The following is a 13590-nucleotide window of genomic DNA, read 5'->3' as shown; positions in this document are numbered from 1 at the left end:
CTTTGCCTTGTCTCTGTTTCTCTCTCTCTCTCTCTCTTGTGCAAGTGCCCTAAGGCAAAAACCTCTTAAAAAAAATTAACCTGAATAGTTCTCTTTCTCTCTCTTTTATTTTATTTTTTAAAAACATTTTAAGAATTTATTGAAAAATTGGGAACCAGCAGTTACCGTAATGGCTATGTCACTGGACTCCCACGTAGTCGACTGTGGTTCGCGTCCTGGACCTGGTGGCTTAAAACTCACGCCGGGCGCGTGTGCGTGTGTGCCCAAGATCCCGAGAGGAGAATGGAGGAGAAGGGATTGCGGCGTGACCATCCCCCCTGGGGGGTGATTTCTCGCTTTCTGTCTCTATGTCTCTCTCTCTGTCTGTCTGGCGAGCGCACACGCCCTATAGCGAAAACCTCTCCAAAACAAACAAAAAAAGAATTTATTGAAAAATTAAAGAACAATTTATAATAAAATGATTCCATATAAAGAATATGGACTGCTTTGCGATTTTGCGTGTCATCCTTGTGCAGGGCCATGCTATTCTTCTCTGCATGGTTCCAGTTTTAGTATATGTGCTGCCAAAGCGAGCACTCTCTCTCTTTTAAATTGAATTTGTATTTTTAAACTTTCCACAAAGAAATCTCCAGGTTCAGATGGTTTCATTGTTGAATCTACCTAACATTTAAGGAAAAAATCAAAGTGAAGTTTTCTGATCTGTTAAAATGTATAATCATAAACTATCTTACATGATCAGCTAATTGACTCACGAACAGTAATTTATTTTTATTTTTAATTTTTTTTTCTTCTTTTGGGGAGAGGTTTTTGATATAGGGCACATGCACTCACCATAAAGACAGAAAGAGACAGAGAGACAGAAGCGAGAAATCACCTCCCCCTCCCCCAGGGGGATGGCCACGCCGCAATCCCTTCTCCTCCATTCTCCTCTCGGGATCTTGGGCATGCACGCACACATGCCCGGTGTGAATTTAAGCCACCAGGTCCAGGACACGAACCACCTCCCATGTAGTCAACTGCAGTTAGAGTCCTGGACCTGGTGGCTTAAACTCACGTGGGGCGTGTGTGTGTGCATGCCCAAGATCCTGAGAGAAGAATGGAGGAGAAGGGATTGTGGTGTGGCCATACCCCCTAGGGGGTGATTTTTCACTTTCCGTCTCTCTGTCTCTGTCTGTCTTTCTGGCCAGTACATGCACCCTATAGCAAAAACCTCTCTAAATAAATAAATAAATAAAATAATTCTATTATTTACTTATTTATTTTTATATGTAGATTTTTTTTTTAAATAGGGCACATGCACTAGCTGAAGAGACAGAGAGAGACAGAGTGACAGAAAGTCAGAAATTGTCCCTCAGGGAGGATGGCCATGACGCAATCCATTCTCCTGCAGTCTCCTCTCGGGATTTTGGGCATGCATACACATCGGCATGAGTTTTAAGTTGCTGGGTCCAGGACTCCAACCGCGATCGACTACATGGGAGTCCAGCAACATAACCATTACGCCATCTGCTGGTCTCATATTAGTATTTTTTAATTTGACCAGAGAGACAGAGAGAGGGACAGAGAGGAAAAGTGAGAAAGCAAGCCGCCAGGTCCAGGACTCAATCCGTGGTCAGCCATGTGGGAGTCCAGTGTCTTAACCACTATGCCACCTGCTAGTCCCCCAACAAACAATAACTTAATCTCTCACTAAACTACAACATACCTCAAGGTCAGGTTTCCTATCTTATACCTATACTTTTTTTTTTTTTTGTATTTTGTATTTCCCTACTCTCCATAGTGAAGATCTCAATGACAGACACAGAGATCAATTTAATACATACTTTTACTACGATTATTACTTTATTAGTATTTTTTAATTTGCTCTAGGTCATGCGTGCTCACTGGAGAGAGAGAAAGCAAGTTGCCAGGTCTGGGACTCGAATCGTGATTTGCCATGTGGGAGCCCAGCACCTTAACCACCATACAACTCGCTGGCCCCAACACATACTTTTCGATGAACCAAATGCCTTTCATACTCCTTGCAGGGATGAGGACTTGGGACAGCAACGGCAGAGTGAGTTTTTCTCTCGTTTTATTCCTTTACTTATCTGGAATGTAAAATACAAGAAATAGGAGGGAAGCCATGGCACAAGCCTACCCTAAGGACGACAGTAGCCTTCGTGCTGTAAAATTCTGAGACAAATGAGATGTACCCAGGCTTGGAGAGCTAGAGGGCTCGAAGGTTAATGAGGACACCGAGATAAGGCATTGTCATACTTCAGTTCAGCTTCATTTCATTCCTTTGCCCTCTTAGCTAACCGCTAAAGTAAAGGAAGTTACTTAGTTAACCAATAAAGTAAAAGGAAGGTGAAACTCGGGACCAGCCGTTGGCGTAATGGCTGGACTCCCACGTAGTTGACTGCGGTTCGAGTCCCGGACCCGGTAGCTTAAACTCACGCTGGGCGCGTGTGCGTGCATGCTCAAGATCCCGAGAGGAGAATGGAGGAGAAGGGATTGCGGCGTGACCATCCCCCCTGGGGGGTGCTTTCTCGCTTTCTGTCTGTCCGTCTCTCTCTTTCTAGCGAGTGCACGCACCCTATAGCAAAAACCTCTCTTTAAAAAAAAAAAAAAGGTGAAACTCAAGTGAGGATTTGATAAATAATAATGTCCTTTAACGAAACACCTTCAATGAGTAAGATGTTCTGATCATGATTGTAATCACATATGTTTTCACATGCCCCTGGAAAAGTGGCAGTAAGGTCTCTACATACTGAATTGCTCAGCAAAAGAGACAGAGAGAGAGAGAGAGAGAGAGAGAGAGAGAGAGAGAACTACCCTGAGAACAATCTCTCTGGGGAGGAAGAGGGCCAATCTTACTCATTGTAATGGTGGATAAAGCTGATAATCTTGGATTTTCGCTGTGGAGAGTCCCCATCATTTGTAGAGATCCGTCTGCTGTGGGGAAATATACGGCCCTGGTTTTGCTCTTTGTACATTTTGGAGGCGTAGGTAATGACAAAATACATCCAGAAACAGTGCGCGAGTACGCGGGACACCAGGCCGAACCAGCGCATCACTCTGACCTCTAGGATGTCCAAGTTGTCGTTGGTCAAAATTTGGATGGTAAGGTTCACAATTTCATAGAAGAATATCCAGATGACATAGATCATCAGGCCCTTGTAGACCTGGGCATACGCGGAGTACAGAAGGAAGCAGCTGACAAAGATGGTGACGACAGACAGGAGAAGGACGATGGTGGCACTGGAGCAGATGGCGAACTGGTAGACGGTGTTACCCGCACGCCTGTCCTGCTGGCTGGCCTTGGTGCAGTTGTTGTCTTGTAGGTATTTCTGTTCGAAGATGAGGTACAGGTCTGTGGCCATGATGGTAAAGACGGCTGACAGCACTGTGCCCATTTTGGGGGTGATCCCACAACAGCGCCGCCATTTCATGCCGAGACCCCTGTGAGGACAGACAAGAGAAGGGGCAGTTCCAGCTCCTGCCAACGCCGTAGAACCCTAGGCCTCCTGCCTCCTTCCCAAGCCACCTTGGAGAAACGACAGAGAAAACGATGGAAACCACAGAACAGCTGCCTAGAGAAGACAGACTTTAAAACTGATGGGGGGGGGCGGGCGTCAGGTGGTATGGAGGTTAAGGCCCTGGATTCACACGTGACTGACCACGGTTTGAGTCCCGGACCCAGCAGCTTGAAATTCATGCCAGGAGTGTGTGTGTGTGTGTGTGCAAGTGTGTGTGCGTGTGTGTGTGTTCCAAATTCTTAGAGGAGAATGGAGGAGAAGGGATTGCGACATAACCGTCTGCCCTCAGGGGCGATTTCTCACTTTCCTTTTCTGTCTCTCTCTGTTGAACACATACACTATATGGCAAAAAAAAAGAAAAGAAAAGGAAAGGAAAAAGAACTGGGAGAAGTAAACAAACACGGTAGTCAGTTCTGCTTTAACGTTATTTGCCAATCTAGGCGAGCTTGAATTTCACTGTGATAGCCTTGCAGGACAGAGGTATGAAATCAAGGCTCAGGACCGGCCATGTAGGGCGTCTGTTGGGAAGCCTTCCCTGTGCTAGCTGTGGCCCCCTAGTGGTGACATAAGTAGTTCTCACAGGGGTCTCCAAGAATAGTTGACTTAGTACTGCACTGAGCAGATGGGGAGAAAATTCTCCTTCAGACATTGGAACTGTAACTGGTTTTTGGTGGACTGGTAACATAAATTACAAAAGGTATTTTTAAAAAAAATAGTTTATTTCATCATCATCATTATTCATTCATTCATTGATTTTAATTTGACCATAGAGAGGGAGAAAGCCACCAGGTCTGGGACTTGAACCATGGTCAGTCATATGGGAGTGTCCAGTGCTTCAACCACCACACCACTTGCTGGTCCCTCATTATTATTATTTTTTTAACTTGCTCTAGTTATCAGAAAGAGACACAGAGAGAAAGGGAGAAAGGGAGAAAGCAAGCTGCCAGATCCAGGACTCAAACCATAGTTGACCATGTGGGAGTACAACACCTTAACTACCATGCCACCTGCTGGCCCCCAAAAGGTTTTTTTTTTAGAGGAATTCTTTATTTTCATTTATCATCATCATTATTATTTTTTTAATTTGCTATAGTGCCGTGTGTGCTCATGAGAGAGAGAGAGAGGAAAAGCAGGAAGTTGCCCCCTTGGGGAATGGCTGCACCACATGTGCACACACATGCACTTGGCATGAATTTCAAGCCACTTGGTGCGGAACTTGAACTGCCGTATGCACACACACATCCAGTGGCAATAAATTAAAAGCCACTTGGTGTGGAACTTGAACTGCCGTGGACTTCAGTCACTACGCCACCTGCTGGCCACTGTTACGCAATTTTAATTTACATAATAATAGTTTTACTTTTTTTTTTTAGGTTTTTGTCATAGAGCATGTGCACTCACTGGAGAGAGACAGAGAGAGGGAAAGTGAGAAATAACCCCCCAGCAGAAATGATTACACTACAGTTCCTTCTCCTTCATTCTCTTCTCAGGATTTTAGGCACACATGCACATGTGCCTGGTATGATTTTCAAGCTGCCAGGTCTGGGACTTGAACCATGCTCAGTCATGTGGGAGTCTAGTTTAACCACCACACCACATGCTGACCCTGGTAGTTTTACATGTTGAAGGGGTATGGCCTGATTTTTCTTTTTTTTCTTTTTCTTTTTGAGAGGTTTTTGCTATAGGGCGTGTGCACTAGCCAGAGAGACAGAGAGAGACAGAGATACAGAAAGCGAGAAATCACCTTCAGTGGGGGCGATGGCCACGCCTCAATCTCTTCTCCTCCATTCTCCTCTCGGGATCTTGGGTACGCACACACATGCGCCTGGCGTGAGTTTAAGCCGCCGGGTCTGAGACTTGAACTGCGGTTGACCACATGGGAATCCAGCGACATAGCCATTACGCTAACTGCTGATCCCTTTTTAAAATTTTAAAATTTTAATTTTATTATTATTATTTTTTTGGAAGGGATATGGCATGATTTTTCAAAACACATATACATCGTGCAGTCACCAAGTCCGGACAGTAAACATCATTTCGAACACTTGTCATTACTCTATGTTGTGTACATTTGAAATACAACATTGTGTTAAAAAGTGGGGCCTTAGGAAGGAGACCAGGATTAGACAAGATAATGAGGATAGACTCTTTTTTAAAAAGAATTATTTTATTTAACTTATTTATGTATTTATTTGTTTTGAATTTGACCAGAGAGGGACAGAGCGAGAGAGAGAGAGAGAAAAAGCAAGAAAGCAAGCCACCAGGTCCAAGACTAAGCACAGTTGGCCACGTGGGAGTCCAGCACCCTTAACCACTACGCCACCTGCCGGCCTCATAGGGTAGATTCTTGGTAGACTCCTGGAGGGTTTAAAAGGAGGGAATGAGACAAACACACATGCGCCGGTCTCGCTCTGGCTCTCCACGTGATGCCCTGCACTGCTTTGAATCTCTGCAGAGAGTATCCGCCAAGAAGATCCTCACCAGATGCAGCCCCTTGGCCTTGAAGCTCTAAAACCATGGGCTCATTCCTTATAAATTACCCAGTGTGGTATTCAGTTGTTCAGGACAGAAAAAACAGACTAAACCTATGAGTGAGAAATTAAGAGGCATGAAAAGTATAGGAGGATGTTCTAAGAGAGAAGAGAGAGAATGGAGCAGCATGGATGAAGGAAAAACAGCCGAGGATTTGCACAACTGAGGAAAAACACGGATGCCCCAATTCAAGACCCCTAACTGACTGCCAGTAGGCAAATGAGAGGAGACCCGCCCAGAGACGGACAGTACTGCTCCACCTGGTAGGAGGGAAGCTTTTCCTTCAAAGAGCAGCTTTACAGACTTCTTAAGGACATCACAGTCCAACCAAACTACATTTTAACTGGGGTAAAGAAAATGACTGCCAGGCCAGCCTGTAGCACAGCAGTTAAGTGCTATATAGAGAAAGCCGGCTCCCACGTACCTGACCACAGTTCAAATCCTGGCCCTGGTGGCTCAAAAAACATGCCAGGCAAGTATGCCTATGTGCCCAGGATCCCAACGAGATAAAGAACTGGAGGAAAAGGATCGTGGCACGAACACGCCCCATTGGAGGGGTTCTCTCTCTCTCTGACAAGCACACATGCCCTGTAGAAATCAGTAAGAAAAAGAAAAAGAAAAAAAGAAAGAAAATGACCACTAACGTAGGACTCCATACTGAGGTAAAATATTTTTCAAGATTGAGAATGCACAGTACTGACGACCTTTTAATAAACTTAAAACATGACTAAAATTAGGGCCAGCAGGTGGTGTGGTGGTTAAGGGTGCTAGACTCCTACATGGCTGATCACAGTTCGAGTCTTAGCCCTGGTGGCTTGCTTTCTCCCTTTCTCTCCTCCCTTCCCCCCCCCCCATCGCTGGTCAAATTAAAAATAAATAAATGAATAAATAAATAAAGTTAAATAAAATAATTCTTATAAAAATGACTAAAATTAAATGATATATTGTTTGGTTTTATATATATATGTATATATATATATACAAAACTTTATTTTATTTTATGTTTAGATTTTTGCCATAGAGCACTTGTGCTCAGTGGGAAGAGACAGAGACAGAGAGAGAGAGACAGAGAAGGAAAGTGAGAGATTGGCTCCCAGCAGGGGATGGCCGCCCTGCCATCCCCTCTCCTTCATCCTCCCCCCAGGACTGGGCATGAAGGTACAGGTGCTTGGTATGTTTTTCAAGCAGTCAGGTCTGGGACTCTAACCATGGAGGAATTGGCCATGTGGCATCCAGCTGCCTTAACCACTAAGTCACCTGCTGGCCCCCCAAATTTATTTTAAAAGTAAGAGGAGCTGGAGCAGGCAAATTAGGTATGGTGGTTCAGGTTTAGGACTCCCACATGGCTGACCACAGTTCAAGTCCTGAACCTGGCAGCTTGCTTTCTCACATTCTCTTTCTCCCTCTTTCTGTCTCTCTCTGGTCAAATAAAAAAATAATAAAAAATAGTTAATTAAAATTTTTTTTAAAAAGTAAGAGAGGCTAGCCAGTGGTGTGGTGGTTAAAGTGGCTTTATCCCACATGGCTGATTGCAGGTTAGAGTCCTAGATCCAGTGGCTGGAAAAACATGCTGAGCACGTGTGCCCAAATACTGAGGGAGAAATGGAGAAGGGATTGCAGCTTGACCATTCCCCTTGGGATACGTTCTCACTTCCTTTCATTCCCATTGTTTCTGTCTCTCTCTGGTGAGTGCACGTGTCCCCCAGTAAAACTCTAACAGCAAGTAAGGAAATAATAAACACAAAATTTGGGATAGTGGTTACCTTTAAAGTGCAGAGGTTAGGGATAGAAAGGGGCTAATGCATAAATGTGAGGTATTGTTCATCTGTTTTCTTGAGTCAAACAAGGAATTCACAAGTGTTCATCAAATTAAAAAAAAACACAAATAAATCGGTAAGAATAAAAACAGACCATGTTTGTATTAACAATAAATTTTTCTTTGAGATTTTTGCTATAGGGCGCGTGCGCTTGCCAGATAGACAGAGACAGAGAGACAGAAAGCGAGAAATCACCCCCCAGGGGGGATGGCCACGCCACAATCCCTTCTCCTCCATTCTCCTTTGGGATCTTGGGCACGCACACACACGCGCCCGGTGTGAGTTTAAACAACCGGGTCCAGGACTTGAACCATGGTTGGCTACGAGAGGCCGGCGATTTAACCATTACGCCATATGCTGGTCCCAACAATTGATTTTTTTTTTTTTACTTAACAAAAAGTTTATTATGACAACGTCCATGACCTGAGTTTTACATCACAGTAAAACAGGCCCGTCGCCGAGGGGACGTGGGTTTTTCTGTTGAACAGCCATTATTTATACTCGCTCCGAGGCTCCTGACACGATGATACTGTTTCCTGCTGTGACCACACTCCAGTATTGTTCTGGGGCCCACGAGTCGCCGTCGCCACACCTTCATCTATCACAGGACTCAGAAATGGATCAAGTCCCCGCAGGGCTCCTTGGACATGCCTGCACCATTTAATTTCCATGATCACTTCTTGTCCATACATGTTTTCAGTTCAGGAGGGTGAGCTTTGCTCATGGCACCAGCTCCGCCGGCTCAGAGATGCCTTTGAACGGAATTCTCGACAACTGATTTTTTTTAATGACGTAGGATAATAATCCGATCCTGTAACAAGTAGTCTAGTTTCGTACCTGTGGCCCTGCTGTGTCCACTGTCTCCCACTCCACTGAAGCAGGCCACAGACTTCCTCTTCTGATTCCTTAACAACCTCACACGAGTTCGAGGCTCCCATCGGTCTCTCTCTGGCAGACCGATGACGTTCTCCAATGTCTATTTACCCTCTTTACTTTCAGCTTTCGCCAGATACACGGCAGCCCGGCTAATGACCACACTTCCCTGCTCCCTTTGGAGCGTCATGTGGCCCCGGGACCAGTGGGGAGTGAGCGGATGTGATGCTCGAGAGAGGGTTACTTGCTCGCGGAAGAGCTGGGAGTGCTCTCGCCTTCTCTTTTCCCTCCCTCCTTTCTTAGCCACAATCAGAACTGATCTTTGGGCCAGACGTGAAAGCTGGGGCTGAATATGGCAATCACCCTATCAGCCGTGGATCCTTGCTACTTGAGAGAGAGCTAAACCTCCACTCTAAATAAACCGCTGTCTCGTGTGAGGTCTCTCTGTTTTGTTTTTTAAGAGGTACATGCCTTAGGGCATGTGCGCTCACCAGAGAGAGACAGAGACAATGAGAGGGAAAGCGAGAAATCACCCTCCAGGGGAATGGCCACGCCGCAATCCTTTCTTCTCCATTCTCCTCCTGGGATCTTGGGCACGCACGCACACGCGCCCAGTGTGATTTTCAAGGTACCAGGTCTAGGACTCGAATCATGCTCAGCCATGTAGGAGTTCAGCGACGTAACTGCTAGGTCATCTGCTGGCCCGGCTGTTTGTCAGCAGCAGCTTAGCCCGCACCGTGGTACACCACCTAACCATGTACGGCAGCTTAGCCTGCTCTTCCCCACTCTACAAGATGGCAGGTGAAAAAGTTGAGGAGACAGATACTAAGGAGAAGAAACCAGAACTCAAGAAGGCTGACGCCAGTGACAAGGTTCAAAAGGGTGACCCCGGGACCAGCAGATTGCATAGTGGGCACGTTGCTGGACTCCCACATAGGCGACCATAGTTCGATTCCCAGACCTGGCAGCTTAAACTCACACTGGGCACGAGTGCGTGCATGCTCAAGATCCCAAGAAGAGACTAGAGGAGAAGGGATTGCGGTGTGGCCATCTCCCCGGGGGCGTTGTGTCCATCTCCCCGGGGGGTTGTTTTCTGGCTTTCTGTCTCTCTGTCCCTCTCTGTCTTTCCAGAAAGCACAAGCACCCTATAGCAAAAAATTCTCTATAAAAAAATAAATACATAAAAAGAGTGACCCCAAGGCTGAAAAGCTGAAGGAAGGGAAGCCACACTGCACGTGAAATCCAGTCCTAGTTGCATTGGCAGATACTCCCAATCCACCATGTCTTCCAGGAAGGCCGTGTTCGAGAGGAAACATGGCCAGGACAACCATAATTGAAAAGATGAAGATGGAGAAGGTTCTTGCCACTGTCATGAAACCAGCTGGTGGGGACAAGAATGGTGACACCCGGGTGGTTAAACTGCGCACAGTGCCTGGGTACTATCCCACTGAAGATGTGCCTCGAAAGCTGTTGAGCCACAGCAAAAAACCCCTCAGTGAGCACGTGAGAGAGCCGCGAGCCAGCGTCACTCCCGGGACCATCTGGTCACCCTCCCTGGGCACCACAGAGCAAGAGGCTGGTTTTCCTGAAGCAGCTGAGCGGTGGCTTGCTACTTGTGACTGGACCTCTGGTCCTCAGTCAGGTTCCACTGCGTAGAACACACCAGAAATCTGTCATTGCCACCTCCACGAAATTGATATTAGCAAAGTAAAAATCCCAAAGCACCTCACCGATGCTTACTTCAAGAAAAAGAAGCTGCGGAAGCCGGACACCAGGCAGGTGAGATCTTCGACACAGAGAAGGAGAATACGAGATTTCAGAGCAGCGCGAGGTTGATCAGAGAGCTGTGGACTCACAAGTTTTACCAAACATCAAAGCTGTTCCTCAGCTCCAGGGTTTCCTGCGACCTGTGTTTGCCCTTACAAATGGAGCTGATCCTCACAAATTGGTGTTCTCAATTTCTTGCCAAGAACCTAATTAAATAAATGATATATTAGGGATCAGCAGTTGGTATAATGGCTATGTCACTGGACTCTCATGTAGTCGACTGTGGTTCAAGTCCCAGACCCAGCGGCTTAAACTCACACCGGGCACGTGTGCGTGCGTGCCTAGGATCCTGAGAGGAGAATGGAGAAGGGATTGCAGTGTGGCCGTTCCCCTGGGGGGTGATTTCTCGCTTTCTGTCTCTCTGTCTCTCTCTGTCTTTCTGGTGAGTTGAAGCAAAAACCTCTCCAAAAAATAAATAAATGAATAATTTAAAAAATATATTTTAAAAAGGCAAATAAACCCCCAAAAAACGGTTTAGCCTGTGTCGTAACACACTCCCTAATTTCTTCACTGAAGAAGTTTGGTGAGAGCTAGTGAGCCACTCGGATCTGGCACCCTTGACCTTGGTCTCTTGAAGAATCCAGCGGATCCCTCCTGACTGCACGTCTGCCTCACGGAATCTGCTTCTTCCACCATCTCCTCAAAAAGAGATGTCACCATTTAATCTCAATGTCACTAATCACCTCTACAGCTGATGCAGTAATAAATCATGAATTGTTTGTGACATCTTTCATGTTTATTTTTTAAGAATGGCTTTACTTAACTTTGTTTACTTATTTTAATTTGGACAGAGTGAGAGGGAGAGAGAGAGAGAAAGTGAGAAAGCAAACCGCCAGGTCTAGGACTCAAACCTCAGTAGTGTCCAGCGCCCTTACCCACCACACCACCTGCCGGCCCCTCATGTTTTAAATTGCTATTCAAAAATTTTATGTTTGGAGGAACAGCAGTTAGCGTAATGGCTGTCGCTGGACTCCCACGTAGTCAACCGCAGTTTGCGTCCTGGACCCTGTGGCTTAAACTCACGCCGGGCACGTGTGCGTGCGTGCCCAAGATCCCGAGAGGAGAATGGAGGAGAAGGGATTGCGGTGTGGCCATCCCCCCTGGGGGGTGATTTCTCAGTTTCTGTCTCTCTGTCTCTCTCTGTCTGTCTGGCGAGCACACGCGCCCTATAGCAAAAATCTCTCCAAAAAAAGTTAAAAAAAAAATTTATGTTTGGGAGACCAGCAGATGGCTAATGGTTTGCATCACTGGACTCCCACATAGTTGACTGTGGTTCAAGTCCCAGACCCAGCAGCTAAAAACTCATGCTGGGCACGTGTGCTAAGATCCCAAGAGGAGAATGGAGGAGAAGGGATTGCGGCATGGCCTTCCCCCTGTGAAGTGATTTTTCCCTTTCAGTCTCTCTTTCTCTCCAGTGAGCACACACACCCTATAGAAAAAATCTCTCTAAAAAAATTTTATGCTTATAAGAATCATCTTGGGGCCTGCAGATGACTTAAGCGGTCATGTTGCTATGGCCAACCATGGTTCAAGTCCCGGACACAGTAGCTTGAAAATCACACTGGGTACATGTGTGTGGAGAATAGAGAGGGGGTTGCAGCGTGGTCATCCCCCCAGGCGGTGATTTTCTCCCTTTCCCTCTCACTGTCTCTGTATTTCTCCTTTAAACACTAGGCTATGAGGCTGGCCCTAAGTTCATTTTTTGCAAAGTTATTTTTAGCAGTAAAGTTTCTTTAAAATGGAAACAACATAGCAATACAAAAAAAAAATCCTTTTTTGGAGAAGTTTTTGCTAAAGACAGAGAGAGAGACAGAGAGATAGAAAGTCAGGAATCATCCTCCAGGGGGGATGGCCACACCGCAATCCCTTCTCCATTCTCCTCTCGAGGTCTTGGGCACGCACACACATGCACCTAGCATGAGTTTAAGCCACTGGGTCTAGGACTCGAACTGTTGTCAACTACATGGGAGTCCAGCGACATAACCATTATGCCAACTGCTGATCTCCCCCAATTCTTTTTTTAATCAAAGGTTTTTAATTTGGTTTGATCCCACAGCCTTTAAAATTTAAAGGCAGAAAATGATGTCTTGTTCCAAAAAATAATATTTTCCCAAACTGATGCAAATAGGATAGGAGATCACAAACGAAAGAACAACATGCTCAGACTGCTAAAGCCAGAACTCTCCACCTTGAACCTCCACCAGGTAAGTTCAAGGGCCTCCCTAAATTACTGTCAGTAAACTCCTTTAACGGAGAAGCACCCTGACAGGCTGGGCCATTTGTTGTTTTCTCACGCCAGAGGGCATGTGCATGTTTGTGTGCATGTGAGAGAGAGAGAGAAAGCAGGGCCTGTTCACACTGACAAGCTTCTTTCTCCAATTCTCCATCCGGTCAGGATTCTGGGCACACCTGGACATGCACCGTGTGCAAGCCACCTGGAGGCCCCAGCCAGCACATTCAATTAGTATGCCTCCATCTGGAAGCCCTCTGGGCTGCTCAAACTCAACAGGTCCCAAACCGAGCTTCCAGTCTCTCTTCGTTCCACCTCACCTGCTGCTACTGCAGTATTTCTGACGTAAGTGAATGGTATCAGTATCCATCTACCCACTGCCCCAGACACCCTGGTGCTCATCCCCTGCATCCAAACAACTCACTAAGTTCTAGCAGCTTCCCCTCCCACCTTTGCTCTGGAATTGTTCTTCCTGTCTGCCTCACTGCATGAATGCTGCTGTAGCAAAATATTACAGACTAGATCATTTGTAAACAATAGAAATTGATTTCTTGCAATTCTGGAGGCTAGGAAGTTCAAGATCAAGGCGCGGGCAGGACTGGATCTCTGTCCCAAGACAGCACGTGGTTGTCACGTCCTCACGTGGAGAAAGGCAGAAGGGCAGAACACAGTTCTCTACATCCTCTGTGTGTGTGTGTCTGTGTCTGTGTGTGTGATACATCTCCTTTTTAATTGCTAGAGTGGTGTATACCCTCATTAGAATCAGAGAGACAGAGATAAAGAGGGAAAG

General features: G+C 46.1%; 2 protein-coding genes and 1 non-coding gene across 5 annotated transcripts in view; all 3 read right to left on the bottom strand.

Moving 5' to 3' along the window:
- The window catches only part of TMEM217B (transmembrane protein 217B), a 61953-nt gene that overhangs the window by 10685 nt on the left and 37678 nt on the right, over positions 1–13590 (bottom strand). The window contains exon 1 of one of the 3 annotated variants that reach the window (XM_014587863.2): positions 10484–10618. The exons of 1 other annotated variant lie outside the window; for it this stretch is intronic. The gene's annotated coding sequence lies outside the window, so the exon portion shown is untranslated. Of the gene's footprint in view, positions 1–2859; positions 2938–10483; positions 10619–13590 lie in introns of those variants that run through there. One more of the 3 variants, XM_014587862.1, reaches the window with a different exon arrangement.
- On the bottom strand, positions 471–576 carry LOC114007832 (U6 spliceosomal RNA). The gene has a single exon (XR_003549422.1). It is a non-coding gene; the product is annotated as a U6 spliceosomal RNA (small nuclear RNA).
- Positions 2856–13590, bottom strand: part of TMEM217 (transmembrane protein 217) — a 48582-nt gene continuing 37847 nt past the window's right edge. The window contains exon 2 of the mRNA XM_014587861.2: positions 2856–3444. Coding sequence (XP_014443347.1) covers positions 2856–3434 — 579 coding nt within the window. The 5' untranslated portion in view covers positions 3435–3444. The remainder of the gene's footprint in view (positions 3445–13590) is intronic.

The sequence above is a fragment of the Tupaia chinensis genome, unplaced genomic scaffold (genome assembly GCF_000334495.1).
Source record: "Tupaia chinensis unplaced genomic scaffold, TupChi_1.0 Scaffold000238_1, whole genome shotgun sequence".
Taxonomy (NCBI): Eukaryota; Metazoa; Chordata; class Mammalia; order Scandentia; family Tupaiidae; genus Tupaia; species Tupaia belangeri.
Note: the sequence above shows the minus strand (reverse complement) of the source record. Positions and strands in the feature narration are given on the sequence as shown.